A 14330-nucleotide genomic window follows, 5' to 3' on the forward strand; every position below is an offset into this window, starting at 1 on the left:
ACCACTTTGGCTGCAGTGTGGAAAATAGACTGAGTGACAGCAAGAGAGAAGATGCAAGAGTGCTGAGGAGGCGGTGAGAAGAGCCCGGAGTGAAGGAAACCAGGCGATAAGAGCACCCACGAGGCCCCCTTTTAACTTAATCCCTCTTTAAAGGCCCCGTCTCCAAATACTGTCACAGTCTGAGGTCCTGGGGGCCAGGGCTTCCACATTTGAATTTGGGGGCGACAATTCGATCCCTAACACCTGGTGTACGTGAGGTCCTGTGGATCTACCACTATCAGAGCTCATAACATAGTTTTTTTTTGTTTGTTTTTTTGTGGTACGCGGGCCTCTCACTGCTGTGGCCTCTCCCATTGCGGAGCGCAGGCTCAGCAGCCATGGCTCACGGGCCCAGTTGCTCCGCGGCATGTGGGATCCTCCCGAACCGGGGCACAAACTTGTGTCCCCTGCATCGGCAGGCGGACTCTCAAACACTGCGCTACCAGAGAAGCCCCATAACATAGTTTTATAGTTACTGTTTATTCGTAAAAGTTTACTCAAGTACACCATAGGTGTTACCACCACTGGATTCCCACCCCAGCTTGGCAACACTTGGTTTATCTAATAAGTAATTTATTAGGCACTGTGAAAACCTTTCACCTCTTCTGCCCAGAAAAACACCACAAAATGCAGTGATTGCCTGCTGCCTAGCCCTCCAGGTTGGAAGTGATGGAAACAAGAATCTCTGTTCTCTCTGGAGCTTGTATTTTAGTAATATGAGCTATGTGACCTTAACATTTTGTCTGCCGATGTAGGCATGTGCTTAATAAATAGTAGCTTCAGTTACAGCACGTGGGATCTTTAGTTGTGGCATATGAGCTCTTACTTGTGGCGTGCGGGATCTAGTTCCCCGACCAGGGCTCGAACCCCGGGCCCCCCTGCATTAGGAGTGTGCCTTGCCGCAACTAAAGATCCCGCATGCGGCAAGGAAGATCCCGCACACCACAACTATGACCCGATGGAGCCAAGTAAATAAATAAATATATTTTAAAAATAGTAGCTTCATTACAACATTTAAAATGAAGGGGGCTTCCCTGGTGGCACAGTGGTTAAGAATCCGCCCGCCAATGCAGGAGACACGGGTTTGAGCCCTGGTCCGGGAAGATCCCACACGCCGCGGAGCAACTAAGCCCGTGTGCCACAACTACTGAGCCTGAGCTCTAGAGCCTGCGTGCCATGACTATTAAGCCCGCGTGCCACAACTACTGAAGCCCATGCGCCTAGAGCCCGTGCTCTGCGACAAGAGAAGTCACTGCAATGAGAAGCCTGTGCACCCCAACGAAGAGTAGCCCCCGCTCACCGCAACTAGAGAAAGCCTGCGCACAGCAACAAAGACCCAACGCAGCCAAAAATAAATAAATAAAAAAGATCCTGCATGCTCCAGCTAACAGCCAAAATAAATAAATAAATAAATATATTTTTTAACAGTCGAGGGAGCTGCAAATTTACAGCCTGGAGATCTAAACAGATAATGAAAATGGTTTCCATATATCGAAGTGCAGTGATTTGAAGGGCTCTACAGTGTTCAGGAATTAATTCACAAAACATGTAGTGAACAGCTACTTTGAGCCAGGCTGGGTGGCTAGATACTCTCAAGAGCCGTGTAAGACTTGACCAGGTCTCCAAGCTGACAAGCTAACAGGGTGTCCTGACAGCTGGCAGAAACACCTGGTCCGAGACAGAGGACCTTATTGTCACAGCCCAGCAAGCAGCCTGAGCTTCACACTCCCTCTGCCCACACACCTCCCCAGTCCCACACGGGTAGCGCAGGCGGCTGCTGCACGCACAGTGAGTTTGTGTCACAGCGGAGGGGCCCTAAACTTTGGAAACCTCAGTTTTTTACGATGAACTGCAGGCCAGCACGATGCTCACACATCATCCCTAATACGCCCGAGAGCATAACTCGCCTTTTGCACTGGAGGGAGACAACATCTCAGTCTTCCAAAACTCACTAATTACACTGGTGTCTTCAGACGCCTCCCCGCCAATTTATCTTGAAAATTTAAGACAAACTTTAATGATGTGAACCGGTTATTAACTTCATCCCTCGTTCTCTTGCTTAGCGTCACTCAGGCTGGGCGCCAAAGCCGCTCAGGCCCCTCCCCGCCCTCCAGGCTCGGCCCCGCCCACCTGTCTCGCCCCCGCCCCCTCGCGGAGCACTGTGGGAGCGGCTTCCTTGGATCCGCGCGTGGCAACGCCCCGGCTGCGCAGCTCTCCGCCGAGTTCCGGAAAGGCCGCGGCAACCTCGCAGCCCTCGCGGTCTCCGTGCTCCCCTCGCCGCGAGGTAGGAGAGGGCCCCGGGCGGTGCGGGTGCCCGCCGCCCTCCGGGGGGGCTGTGGGGGGGTCGCGGGGGCTCTGCCCCTCCCCCGCCGCCGGCCCGTGCGCCCCCGCCCGCAGCCCGCGCGCGGCCCTTGAGCCCCTGACCCAGCGTTCGTGACGGGAAGCGCAGAAATCCCCGGGAAGGCTCGGCGGGTGAGGGAGGCACGAGCTCGGGCCCCGTCTCGCGGAGGTGGGCATTCCCGGGCCGGAGTCAGTCCGCTCCACTGGGCGGCCGGGCTGTCCGGTGCGGCCCCCGGGGGGCGGGAGGCCGCCGGTGGGGACGGGGGCGGGGCCCCGGGGAGGCGGGGTGGGGGGCGCTTCCCGCGCTCAGTCCAGACGGCGGGAGCCCGGGAGCTGCCTTGGCAGCAGAACCCGGGAAACCCGGGCTGTGGCGGACCTCCGCCGCCTTAGCTGTTCCCTGGGTGCTTCAGCTTTCCCCACCGCACCCTACCCTCCGCGTCGGTCAGCCCGAGTCTCTCTCACATCTGAACTTTTTTGGTCCGGGGACAGCCCAGAAGAAAGGCTCTCCAGTTGTAAAAGTTGCTTGTTGTTCCGAGAGACGTGTAAGCTAAATTGACTTAAGTGGGACTTGTAATTAGGTGGTTTCTGTTGAACACAGTGGTCCTCACAGTGTGGTCCCCGGAGCAGCAGCAGGAGCAACGCTTGGGAACTTGTTAGAAATCCACGTTCCAAGGGGTGGAGGGGGATGCTGGCGACTCCCACCTGAGACTTGGTGAATCAGAAACCGGTGTGGGGGAGTGGCAGTCTGATTTTAACAAGCCCTTGGGTTTCTTCCGTTTTTTCAAAATTACTTTGCCTATCAGTTTAGCATAGATTTGTTTGTTGTTATTTTGGCCGCGCGGCATAGCACGTGGGATCCTATTTCCTGGACCAGGGATGAACCCAGGTCCCCTGCAGTGGAAGCGTGGAGTCCCAACCACTGGACCGCCAGGGAAGTCCCAGCCCTTGGGTTTCTGACACACGCTGACCTTTGAGAACCACTGGTGTCCCATTACCTGACCTAAAGCTTTTAAGTTAAAATATTTTGTATGTCTTCTACCACTGACAATATTTTGGGGGGCTATTTTGGCATGAACATTTCTATATGATTGACATTTGCTATCATAGTGAATTTTCATCTCCAAAAAGTAATGAGAAATTAACTCAAAAGACCTAAATCTAAGAGCTAAAGCCATAAAACCCTTAGAAGAAAACAGGTGTAAATCTTCTTGACCTTGGATTAGGCAGTGGTTTTTTAGCTGTAACACCCAAAGCACAACCAACCAAAGAAAAACATGTGTGCATCATCAAAATTAAAAGCTTTTGTGCTTCCAAGGACACTGTCAAGAGGTGGAAAGAGTGCACAGAATGGGAGAAAATAGTTTCTAGTCATTTATCTGATAAGGTCTAGTATCAGGAACATATAAGGGATTCTTCTTTTTTGGCTCTGCCAAGCACTGAGTCCTAACCACTGGACTGCCAGAGAATTCCCCATAGTGCAGTAGTTTTTTTTTTTTTGTTTTTGTTTGTTTGTTTTTTTGCGTTACACGGGCCTCTCACTGTTGTGGCCTCTCCCGCTGCGGAGCACAGGCTCCGGACGCACAGGCCCAGCGGCCATGACTCACGGGCCCAGCCGCTCTGCAGCATGTGGGATCCTCCCGGACCGGGGCACGAACCCGTGTCCCCCGCATCGGCAGGCGGACCCTCAACCACTGCGCCACCAGGGAAGCCCCAGTGCAGTAGTTTTTTAAAAAAATATTTATTTACTTTTATTTTTTGGCTGCATCGGGTCTTAGTTGTGGCATGCAGCATCTTTAGTTGCGGCATGCAGGATCTTCGTTGTGGTGCGTGGGATCTCTAGTTGTGGCTTGCGTGCTTCGTAGTTGCAGCACACAGGCTTAGTTGCCCTGCGGCAAAAGGGATATTAGTTCCCTCACCAGGGATTGAACCCAGGTCCCCTGCATTGGAAGGTGGATTCTTAACCACTGGACCACCCGGGAAGTCCTGCAGTAGCTATTCATAATGGTCAAAAGTGGAAACAATCCAAATGTCCATTATCAGACAAAATGTTGTATATCCTTATGATGGAATATTATTCAGCCATAAAAAGGAATAAAGTACTGATACATGCTATACCGTCGGTGACCCTTGAAAAAATGCTAAGTGAAAGAAGCCAGACACAAAATGCCACATATTGGATGATTCCTTTTTTATGGAATGTCCAGAATCGGCAAATCCTCTGAGACAGGAGGAGGGAGAAATGGAGAGTGACTGCTAAAGGGCCCCAGGGTTCTTCATGGGGCGATGAAATGTTCTGGAATTGGATAGTGGTGATGGCCACACAACCTTGTGGATATACTAAAAATCACTGAATGGTACTTAAAGGGTAAATTCTATGGTATGTGAATTATATCAAAAGATTAATTTTATTATTAAAGTAATGTTAAAATTTTATGAGTGGCCACATATATCTGGTATTTTACTGAGCAATAAGATTAAGCTGAAATTTTTGTAGGAATTTACTGACGTACTTAATATTGTACAGGCTTTAAAGATAATATGTATTTTGAGATACACAAAGTAATTCAGTACTACATTTCTTGGGTAACTGGACCCCCCTTCCCAAATTGCCAAAAATATTGACTCAGTTTGAATGAGTGGCCTTCTGGGAATTCGTCCCCAGTTCTCTGATAATTACCACATTTACAGTAGACGGGCACAATAATTACGTCTCTCCCATGCTTCTGTTTTACTTTGCTTTGACATCTGTTTCATCTTGTTTTGTACTTTTTTCACATTTTATTATGAAAATTTACTCTGCAAATTTACAGCAAATTTTAAAGAATTTTTCAGTGAACATCATACCTGCTACATAGATTCTACCATTAACATTTTTCTGTACTTGCTTTATCACATCGATCCTTTTATCCATCTTATTTTTACACATTTCAAACTAAATTACAGATACTAAGTTTGCCCTTAAATAGTTGAGTGTGTATATTAATTATAGTTCAATATTTGTTTATAGTCTTTTCTTTCAAGAAAAAATTTATAAACAGTAAAAAACAGAAATCTCAAGTATGCATTTACTGAGTTTTCGCAAATGCATACGTCTGTGTAATCAAATCACCTGTCAAGATATAGAACAGTTATCACTTCAGAAAATTCTGTCATGCCCTTTTCCATTCAGTCCCTACCCCGCACCTCTAAGAAGCAACTAGTGTTCTGATTGTTTTCTGCCATAGTTTTGCCTGTTCTAGGACTTGAAACATACATTAGGTGCTGTTATGTGTGAGGCTTCTTTTACTCAGCATGACTGAGATTTTTATGTATTGTTATAAATGTCATCAGTGCACTGGTTTCTATTGCTGAGGAGTACTTCATTGCATTAAATATGCCACCTTTCGCTTATCCATTCTATTGATGGGTATGGTCTGTTGCCAATTTTTGGATATTGTGAATAAAGCTCCTGTAAATACACTTAAACAGATCTTTTTATAGACATATATTTTCATTTCTCTTGGATAAATACTTTGGAGTGGAATTGCTGGGTCATAAGAGATACATGTTAATTTTATGAGACTGCCGGATTTTTTCCTAAAATTGTACCATTTTACACTACCACTATACAACGTATGAGTATTCCGATTGCTCCATATGCTTGCTGACATTTTGTGTTGTTGGTCTCTTTAATTTAGCCCTGTGGTAGGTGTTCAGTGATTTCTGCCTTGCATTATAATTGACTGTTACATACCTTTCTTCACTTGATACTAAGCTCCATGAAAATCAGTACAATCAGCTGTGTCTATCACTGTCCTTTTAATGTAGTGGGTGTGGAATAAATGTGAAACAAGTGCAATGAATGAATGTTTTGACACCTAGTTTTTTTTTTCTTCTTTTTTCTAAATTAATTTATTTTTGGCTGCATTGGGTCTTCCTTGCTGCACGCGGGGTTTCTCTAGTTGCAGCGAGCGGGGGCTACTCTTCCTTGCGGTGTGCGGGCTTCTCATTGCGGTGGCTTCTCTTGTTGCGGAGCACAGGCTCTAGGTGCGTGGGCTTCAGTAGTTGTGGCTCGTGGGCTGTAGAGCACAGGCTCAGTAGTTGTGGCACATGAGCTTAGTTGCTCTGAGGCATGTGGGATCTTCCCGGACCAGGGATCGAACCCGGGTCCCCTGCATTGGCAGGCGGATCCTTAACCACTGTGCTACCAGGGAAGCCCTGTTTCTATATCTCGCCTATTGTCAGTAATGATGCAATGAACGTAGTGGTGCAAATACCTTTTTGAGTTAGTGTTTTCATTTTATTCAGATAAATACCCAGAAGTGGAATTGCTGGATCATACGGTAACTTTATTTTTAATTTTTTAGGAACCTGCATACTGTTTTCCACAGTGGCTACACCAGCTTACATTCCCACCAACAGTACGTGAGGGTTCCGTTTTCTCAACATCCTCACCAGTGCTTATCTCTAGTCTTTATTTTTCTGGCTGCAACACACGGCTCATGTCATCTTAATTCCCTGACCAGGGAATCAAACCTGGGCCCTCTGCAGTGAGAGCATGGAGTCCTAACCACTGGACTGCCAAGGAATGACCATCTCTAGTCTTATTTATTTATTTAGGCTGTGTTGGGTCTTTTTTTTTTTTTCTTTTTAAAATTTATTTTTTATTTTTGGCTGTGTTGGGTCTTCGTTGCCACACCTGGGCTTTCTCTAGTTGCGGAGAGCAGCGGCTACTCTTGATTGCAGTGCACGGGCTATAGGCACACGGGCTTCAGTAGTTGTGGCTCGTGGGCTCTAGAGCGCAGGCTCAGTAGCTGTGGTGCACGGGCTTAGTTGCTCTGGGGCACGTGGGATCTTCCCGGACTAGGGATTGAACCCGTGTCCCTTGCATTGGCAGGCGGATTCTTAACCACTGCACCACCAGGGAAGTCCCAGTCTTTTTTATAATAACCATTCTAACTCGTGTGAGCTGAAATCTCTTTTGATTTCATTTCCCTGATGATAGGTGATGTTGAGAATCTTTTCATGTACATATTGGCCATCTGTATGCCTTATTTGGAAAAATGTCTACTTAGGTCCTCTGCCCTTTTTTTTTTTAAGTAACTTTTTTTGACATTTAAAAAAAAATTTATTTTTGGCTGTGTTGGGTCTTCATTGCTGTGCACAGGCTTTCTCTAGTTGCAGCGAGTGGGGGCTACTCTTCATCGTGGTGAGTGGGCTTCTCATTGCGGTGACTTCTCTTGTTGCAGAGCACGGGCTCTAGGCGTGCGGGCTTCAGTAGTTGTGGCACGCGGGCTCAGTAGTTGTGGCTCGTGGCCTCTAGAGCGCAGGCTCAGTAATTGTGGCACATGAGCTTAGTTGCTCTGAGGCATGTGGAATCTTCCTGGACCAGGGATCGAACCCGTGTCCCCTGCATTGGCAGGTGGATTCTTAACCACTGCGCCACCAGGGAGGTCCCCTCTGTCCATTTTTTAATTGAGTTTTTATTGTTGTTGTTGAGTTGCGTTAGTTCTTTATATATTTTGGATATTAACCCCTCATCAGATATATGATTTGCAGATATTCAGTAGGTTGCCTTTTCATTTTGTTGATGGTTTCATTCGCTGTGCAGAAACTTTTAAGTTTGATATAGTCCCACTTATCTATTTTTAGTTTTGTTGCCATTGCTTTTGGTGTTAGATCCAAAAAAGATATACCAAAACTGATGTCAAGGCACTTACTGTCTATGTTTACTTCTAGGAGTTTTATGGTTTCAGGTCCTTAATCCATTTTGAGTTGATTTTTGTTTATGGTGTAAGGTAGGGGCCCAGATTTGTTTTTTGCATGTGGCCGTCCAGTTTTCCCAGCACCATTTATTGAAGAGACTGACTGTCCTTCCTCATTGTATATTCTTGGCTCCTTTGTCATAAATCAGTTGACCATATATGTATGGGTTTTTTAGGGTCTCTCTGTTCTGTTCCATTGACCTTTGTGTCTGTTTTGATACCTAGTTTTAAGAATTTGAAATGAAAAAAAGTTTAAGCCATAAACACATGTAGAGATAAATTTGACCAGAAAGGTTGTTAAATAGGTATACTTTATTTCAATTAACAATTATTTCTTATTTGAAGAATATATTTACAGCAGTGATTTTTCATAGGTACAAATGATGGAAAATGTACACCTGGCCCCAGAGACAGATGAAGATGATCTTTATTCTGGTTATAATGACTACAATCCAACCTATGATACCGAGGTAAAAAAAAAAAATTTGTTGTTTTTTTTTTTTTTTACATTGGTCTTTGCTAACCAGCTGGTTCATGAAAATTTTGGATTTGAGGGTTCTGCTTTATCATGCTTTAGATTAAGTAAGTTGATTAAAAGCCTAGAAAAGTGCTATTACTGAAGACGGTACTTTCTACCAATAGTAATAATTGCAGCATAAAGATGTGAAAAAGTCTATGGGAAAGAATTAGGATCAATTATATACTTGTATTCTTCTGTACTAATTATCTGAATATGTAAGTTACAAGACTTAGATCACTTGAAATACCTAAAGTCAGTTTTTTTTAATGCTCTAAATTTGAAATGTCACGTAGTTATTTTTCTTCTTTGAATTAAATTATACAAGTATTTTATAGAAAAATTAGAGAATAGAAATAAATATAAAGAAAAATTAAAATCATAGAAACTGTCTGTGAAACCACCCAGAAGAGATAGACATTAACTTACGGTGCTTAACGCTAAATGTTTCCCTATGCACGTATGTATGTGTATATGTATACTGTATCTCTGTATGTTTTTGGATAAAATGGTATCATACTGTGTGTACTGTTTCGTAACCTGCTTTTTCCCTTTTATGAATATTCGCTTATGTCAACAAACCTATATCTGCTTAATATTTAGTAGTATAGTAATTATAGGATGAAGTTGTTACTAAGACAAATACTTGAATATTTTAAATCTGTTTACATTATTGTGAGAGTTATAGTTTCCAAATTGTAAAAGACAAAAACCAAAGAAAACTCTTTATAAAGTTATCTTTAATTAGCGTGTGAAAAAAAGTAAGGATGAAGGATGTGGGCGTTAATTTACTTGCTAATATTTAAGAATCAAATATTAGCATTTAGAGGACTTTAAACTAATTTAGGAAATCTCATTCTAGAGTTTTTCATATGGCTTTCAGTCATTTTTGAATTGTTTTGTCCTCTGGAGAAAAATGTTTGCCTGTGAATTTGAGACCTAGAGAGAAAGCAAGAAAAGAAAATAGAAATCATTCACTTACTCTATATAAAATAAAAATCTAGGAGAAAAAAAAATCTAGGAGATACTGTTCATCATAGAAAATTTGAAGAATACATAAGATTGGAGAAAAAAATAAAATGACATGAATACTATTACCTGAAGATCACCTGTATTAGATATATCACCCGATGTTTTGCTGTATTCCCTTGTCTTTTAATATATTCAGGTTCTTCCGTCCCTGTATACAAACACTTATACATATACGGATATGATTACATAGACTAGTTTTTAAAAATTTGTATTAAAGCATGGGCATTTTCCTAAGCTAGTATAAATTATGAAAACCATTGACTCTCTCCCTTTCTCCCAGTCATAAAAGTTATATGTATAAAAAAAAAAATGTGCTCATTGTTGAAAAACAAAATTACCCATAATTTACCCAGCAGTCAGAAATGAGTACGGTTAACATTTTGTTGCTTTGTCTTTCGTTCATGCGTACACATACAATTTTCTTTTAGCATGTTTGGAATTCAACTAATGTTTACTTTTCTGTTTGCTTATTTACATTTGGCTACATCATAAACAAAGTTTCATGGTACTAAAAATTTAAATATAATTTTAATGGCTGCTTAATACTGACTATATACAGTTGATTATTTTCTGACTATAGGATAATTATTTATAGTTTTCTGCCCCTATTAGTAACAATAGCACAATGAGCAATTTTATGCATAAATAGTTTTCTCTATTGTGATCAAACATTTCCTTGGGTAGAGTCCCATAAGTGGAATTAATGTATCGTCATGATCATTCTTAAAAACATCAGAGAAACTTCCTGACTCTTCAGGTCATCACGGTGTGGCTGCATTATTTAACTTGAAGCAAATCTTCAGAACATCATACACAGAAATAAATCACACAGTAAAAGAAAAAGTTTGGTTTACCCATGGTTTTCTTTTATTTTAATTAATTGGTATAAATTAATATATAACTGAATTACTTGAAATAGTTGCTAAGGTGTTCATAGATTATGCAAATTGTTAATCAAATCATGAACAAAGAAAAAAATGACAAAAATTGTGTTGATTTGGTATTTGTAACTGGAGAATTTGTTGACAGTTTTTAGTTTGTCATTGAGACTTCACTGAGCTGATTAATCAAATTTTACTAATAATTTAGGAATATTGGAAGGCTTTTCCTAAAAGATGTGCCAAGGTAGTATAATTATTTCAAAGGCAGCCCGTGGCTTTGTACTTGTGTGAAACTTGCCTGGTTTCTATGGCCGAGACTTGTGTACTTACTTCATTTTATGTAGTTGATATGGAAGATTATGAAGATTATTTGAAGTAAAATTAAAGAAGAATCCTTGTACATGATCACATTTAAAGTACATTGTATTAGCATTTTGGTTATACAAACGTTTTACTTTAATTGTCTCCAAGGTTTTAAAAGCTAATTGATATCGACTCCATTTTTTGTGTATTGCTTGTGTTTGTTTTTTAATAATCAGCAAGTATGTTTCTGTGGGAAGTAGATTGCAGTAAATCAGAGGTGAGTGTGAGAACTGAGCACAGATGTATGGAGGGCTAGAGCCAAACCTGTGCTGCTGAAGAGACAGGGGACAAAGGCTGCTTAGACTGGCAGTTGGAGAGGCTTGGTGCTTTTGAGAGAGGCTACAATGGCATTTTGTCCAGGAAACTCGGAAACACTGGTATCTTGCACTTGACTAATGTTACTTTCCTCAGATTCCTCAGAGAGAATGTGAGCATAGGTCAGGAATCAGCAAAGCATAGTAACGTTTTATTTCAACGGAGGCTTTGGTTCCAAGTGGCATCACAGGTTGGACCCGCTGGAGCCTAGGCTGGCTCTAGTCTGAATTTCAGACTTTACCTCTCCCGTGAGATGAAAAGCCATTTTCACTTGGGCAAGCAGAGATGAAACCAGAGCAAGTGTTTGCCCCATTTCTGGGAGAGGATACAGCCTTTTCTGTCCTAAGGTTTTCTCAGGTAAGGCCATGGTCCAGAATATGAAAGAAGAGAGGGGAGGGAGAGAGGGAAAAAGGATGGGGGTGATTCTCTGTTCCTACTGCTCCAACTGCTTGGAAAAGAGAGACAGTAGAAAGGCCATATCCTTGCAGACTTGATCTTTTAACCACATGTGTTGATAGCAGCCATTTGAACAGTAGCCAGTGAAATGACCTTAAACTTGACTGACATTGTCATTACTCCTCTCCCTGAGGGGGGAAGGGGCTTTGGCATTTTGTACAGTGTGAGGGGGATTTGAGGACGGGAGTCCTTGAGCCCTACCTGGATGTCAACAGATGGAGGACGATGGATTATAGAGGATCATGAACACCAAGCAGTCGAGGTTAAACATTTAAAAAATTGTCACTTCATGTTGGATGTGAAATCTGCCTTTTTGTTTTAGGAATTGGAGAATGACACAGCTTTTCAGCAAGCTGTGAAAACTAGTCACGGCAGAAGACCTCCAGTAAGTGAATTTTTTTTATCGTGGTAAAAAACACATACTTTACCATCTTAACTCTTCTTAAATGTACACGTTGGTAGTGTTAAATTAATTCCCATTGTTGTGAAACAGATCCCTGGAACTCTCTGTCTTCCCAAACTGAAACTCTGTCCCCATTAAACAACAACCCCCATCTCCCTCCGCCAGCCCCTGACCCCCACCCTTCTACTGTCTTTATGAATTTGACTATTCTGGGTACCACATATAAGTGGAATCAGACGGTTTTTGTCCTTTTGTGACTGGCTTATTTCATGTAGCATAATGTCCTCAAGGTTCATCCACGGTATAGCCTGTGTCAGGATCTCCTCCCTTTTTAAGGCTGAATAACATTCCATTGTATGGATGGACCACATTTTGTTCCATGGACACTTGGGTTGTTTCCACCTCTTGGCTGTTGTGAATAGTGCTGCTACGAACATGAGTGTGCAAATATCTTGAGACCCTGTTTTCAATTCTTTGGATATGTACCCAGAAGTGGGATTGCTGGATCATATGGTAGTTCTGTGTTTAATTGTTGGGGGAACCTCCATACTGTTTTCCATAGTGGTTACACCATTTTACAATCCCACCAACAGTGCACAAGGGTTCCAGTTTCTCTACAGCTTCACTAACACTTGTTATTTTCTATTCTTTTGATAGTAGCAATTTTAATGGGTAAGAGGTGATTCTCATTGTGGTTTTGATTTGCATTTCTCTGATCATTAGTGATGTTGACTGTCTTTTCTTATGCTCTTTGGCCATTTGTATATCATCTTTGAAGAAATGTCTGTTCAAGTATTTTGCCAATGTTTTAACTGGGTTATTTGATTTTTTTGTTGTTGAGTTGTAGGAATTCTTTATTGGGTATATGCTTTGCAGATATTTTCTCCCGTTCTATAGGTTGCTTTTTAAAAATTCTGTTGATCGGGTTCTTTGATGCACAGAAGTTTTTATATTTGATGTAGTCCCATTGGTCTGTTTTTGCTTTTGTTGCCTGTGTTTTTTGGTGTCATAGCTGAGAAATCATTACTAAGTCCAATGCCATGAAATTTTCCCCTATGTTTTTTTTCTAGGAGTTTTATAGTTTTAGGTCTTTTTACGTTTGGGCCTTTAATCCATTTTAAGTTCATTTTTGTATGTGATACAAGTTTAAGGGTCTGATTTCATTCTTTTGTGTGGATATCCAGTTTTCCCAGCACCATTTGGGAGAGACTGACCTTTCCACATTGTATGGTCTTGGCACCCTTGTTTAAGATCGTTTGACCAATTTTTTAAAATTAATTAATTTATTTAAAAAATTATTTTATTTTTATTTATTTATTTATTTGGCTGCGTTGGGTCTTTGTCGCCGCACACGGGCTTTCTCTAGTTGCGGCGAGCGGGAGCTACTCTTCGTTGCAGCGTGCGGGCTTCTCATTGCGGTGGCTTCTCTTGTTGCGGAGCATGGGCTCTAGGCGCGCGGGCTTCAGTAGTTGTGGCGTGTGGGCTCAGTAGTTGTGGCTCGCGGGCTCTAGAGCGCAGGCTCAGTAGTTGTGGCTCGTGGGCTCAGTTGCTGCGCGGTTGTGGGATCTTCCTGGGCCAGGGCTCAAACCCGTGTCCCCTGCGTTGGCGGACAGATTCTTAAGCACTGTGCCACCGGGGAAGCCCCTGTCCTCACTTCTGACACCAGTTGCAAAACCACCTTCAGCGTCGGTCGTTTTCTGAAAGGACTCGCAGAACTCGCTGAAAGCTGGTATGCTTACGGTTTATTACAGGGGAAGGATACAGGTTAAATCTGCCCAGAGAAGAGAGACACAGGGCACAGTCTGGGAGGGTCCAAACATGGGGCTTCTGGTCATCCTTTCCCTGTGGAGCCCTGGGTAGCATTAACCTCCCAGCCGCTCTGGGTGGTGACGGTGCTGGGGAGGATTGCCAGCAAGGAAGCCCTCCCACCACTCCGGTGTCCAGAGTTTTCATGGAGCTCCATCACATACTGTCCTTATGGCTGCCCGTTAGTCTCCAGCCCCTCCTGGAGGTTCAGGCTCATAAGTCTGAAGTTTAGACTGTCTGGTGGCCAAAGCCCCCAGGCAAACAGGGGTGTGTCATACAGGACATTCCAGGGGCCTGCAGATCTCCCAGTGGCAAAGGGCAAAGCCAGACCTCTCTTTGGGTGAAGTCAATTCTTGACTACACATTCCACAAGCTGTATTTTAATTTTAAGTTTACCTTCATTATGGACAGAAAATTGTAGGCTAAGTTCTTGC

At 43.0% G+C, this 14330-nt stretch overlaps 1 protein-coding gene across 4 annotated transcripts in view; it reads left to right on the plus strand.

Annotated features, from left to right (window-relative positions):
• The first annotated feature begins 2203 nt into the window (after positions 1-2203).
• Positions 2204-14330, plus strand: part of IFT88 (intraflagellar transport 88) — a 71795-nt gene continuing 59668 nt past the window's right edge. For 2 of the 4 annotated variants that reach the window (XM_032610789.1, XM_032610791.1), the window contains exons 1-3: positions 2209-2323; positions 8498-8593; positions 12010-12072. In XM_032610789.1, coding sequence (XP_032466680.1) covers positions 8504-8593; positions 12010-12072 — 153 coding nt within the window. In that variant the 5' untranslated portion in view covers positions 2209-2323; positions 8498-8503. Of the gene's footprint in view, positions 2324-8497; positions 8594-12009; positions 12073-14330 lie in introns of all 4 variants that reach the window. The other 2 variants (XM_032610788.1, XM_032610790.1) reach the window with 2 other exon arrangements.

The sequence above is a fragment of the Phocoena sinus genome, chromosome 18 (genome assembly GCF_008692025.1).
Source record: "Phocoena sinus isolate mPhoSin1 chromosome 18, mPhoSin1.pri, whole genome shotgun sequence".
NCBI lineage: Eukaryota > Metazoa > Chordata > Mammalia > Artiodactyla > Phocoenidae > Phocoena > Phocoena sinus.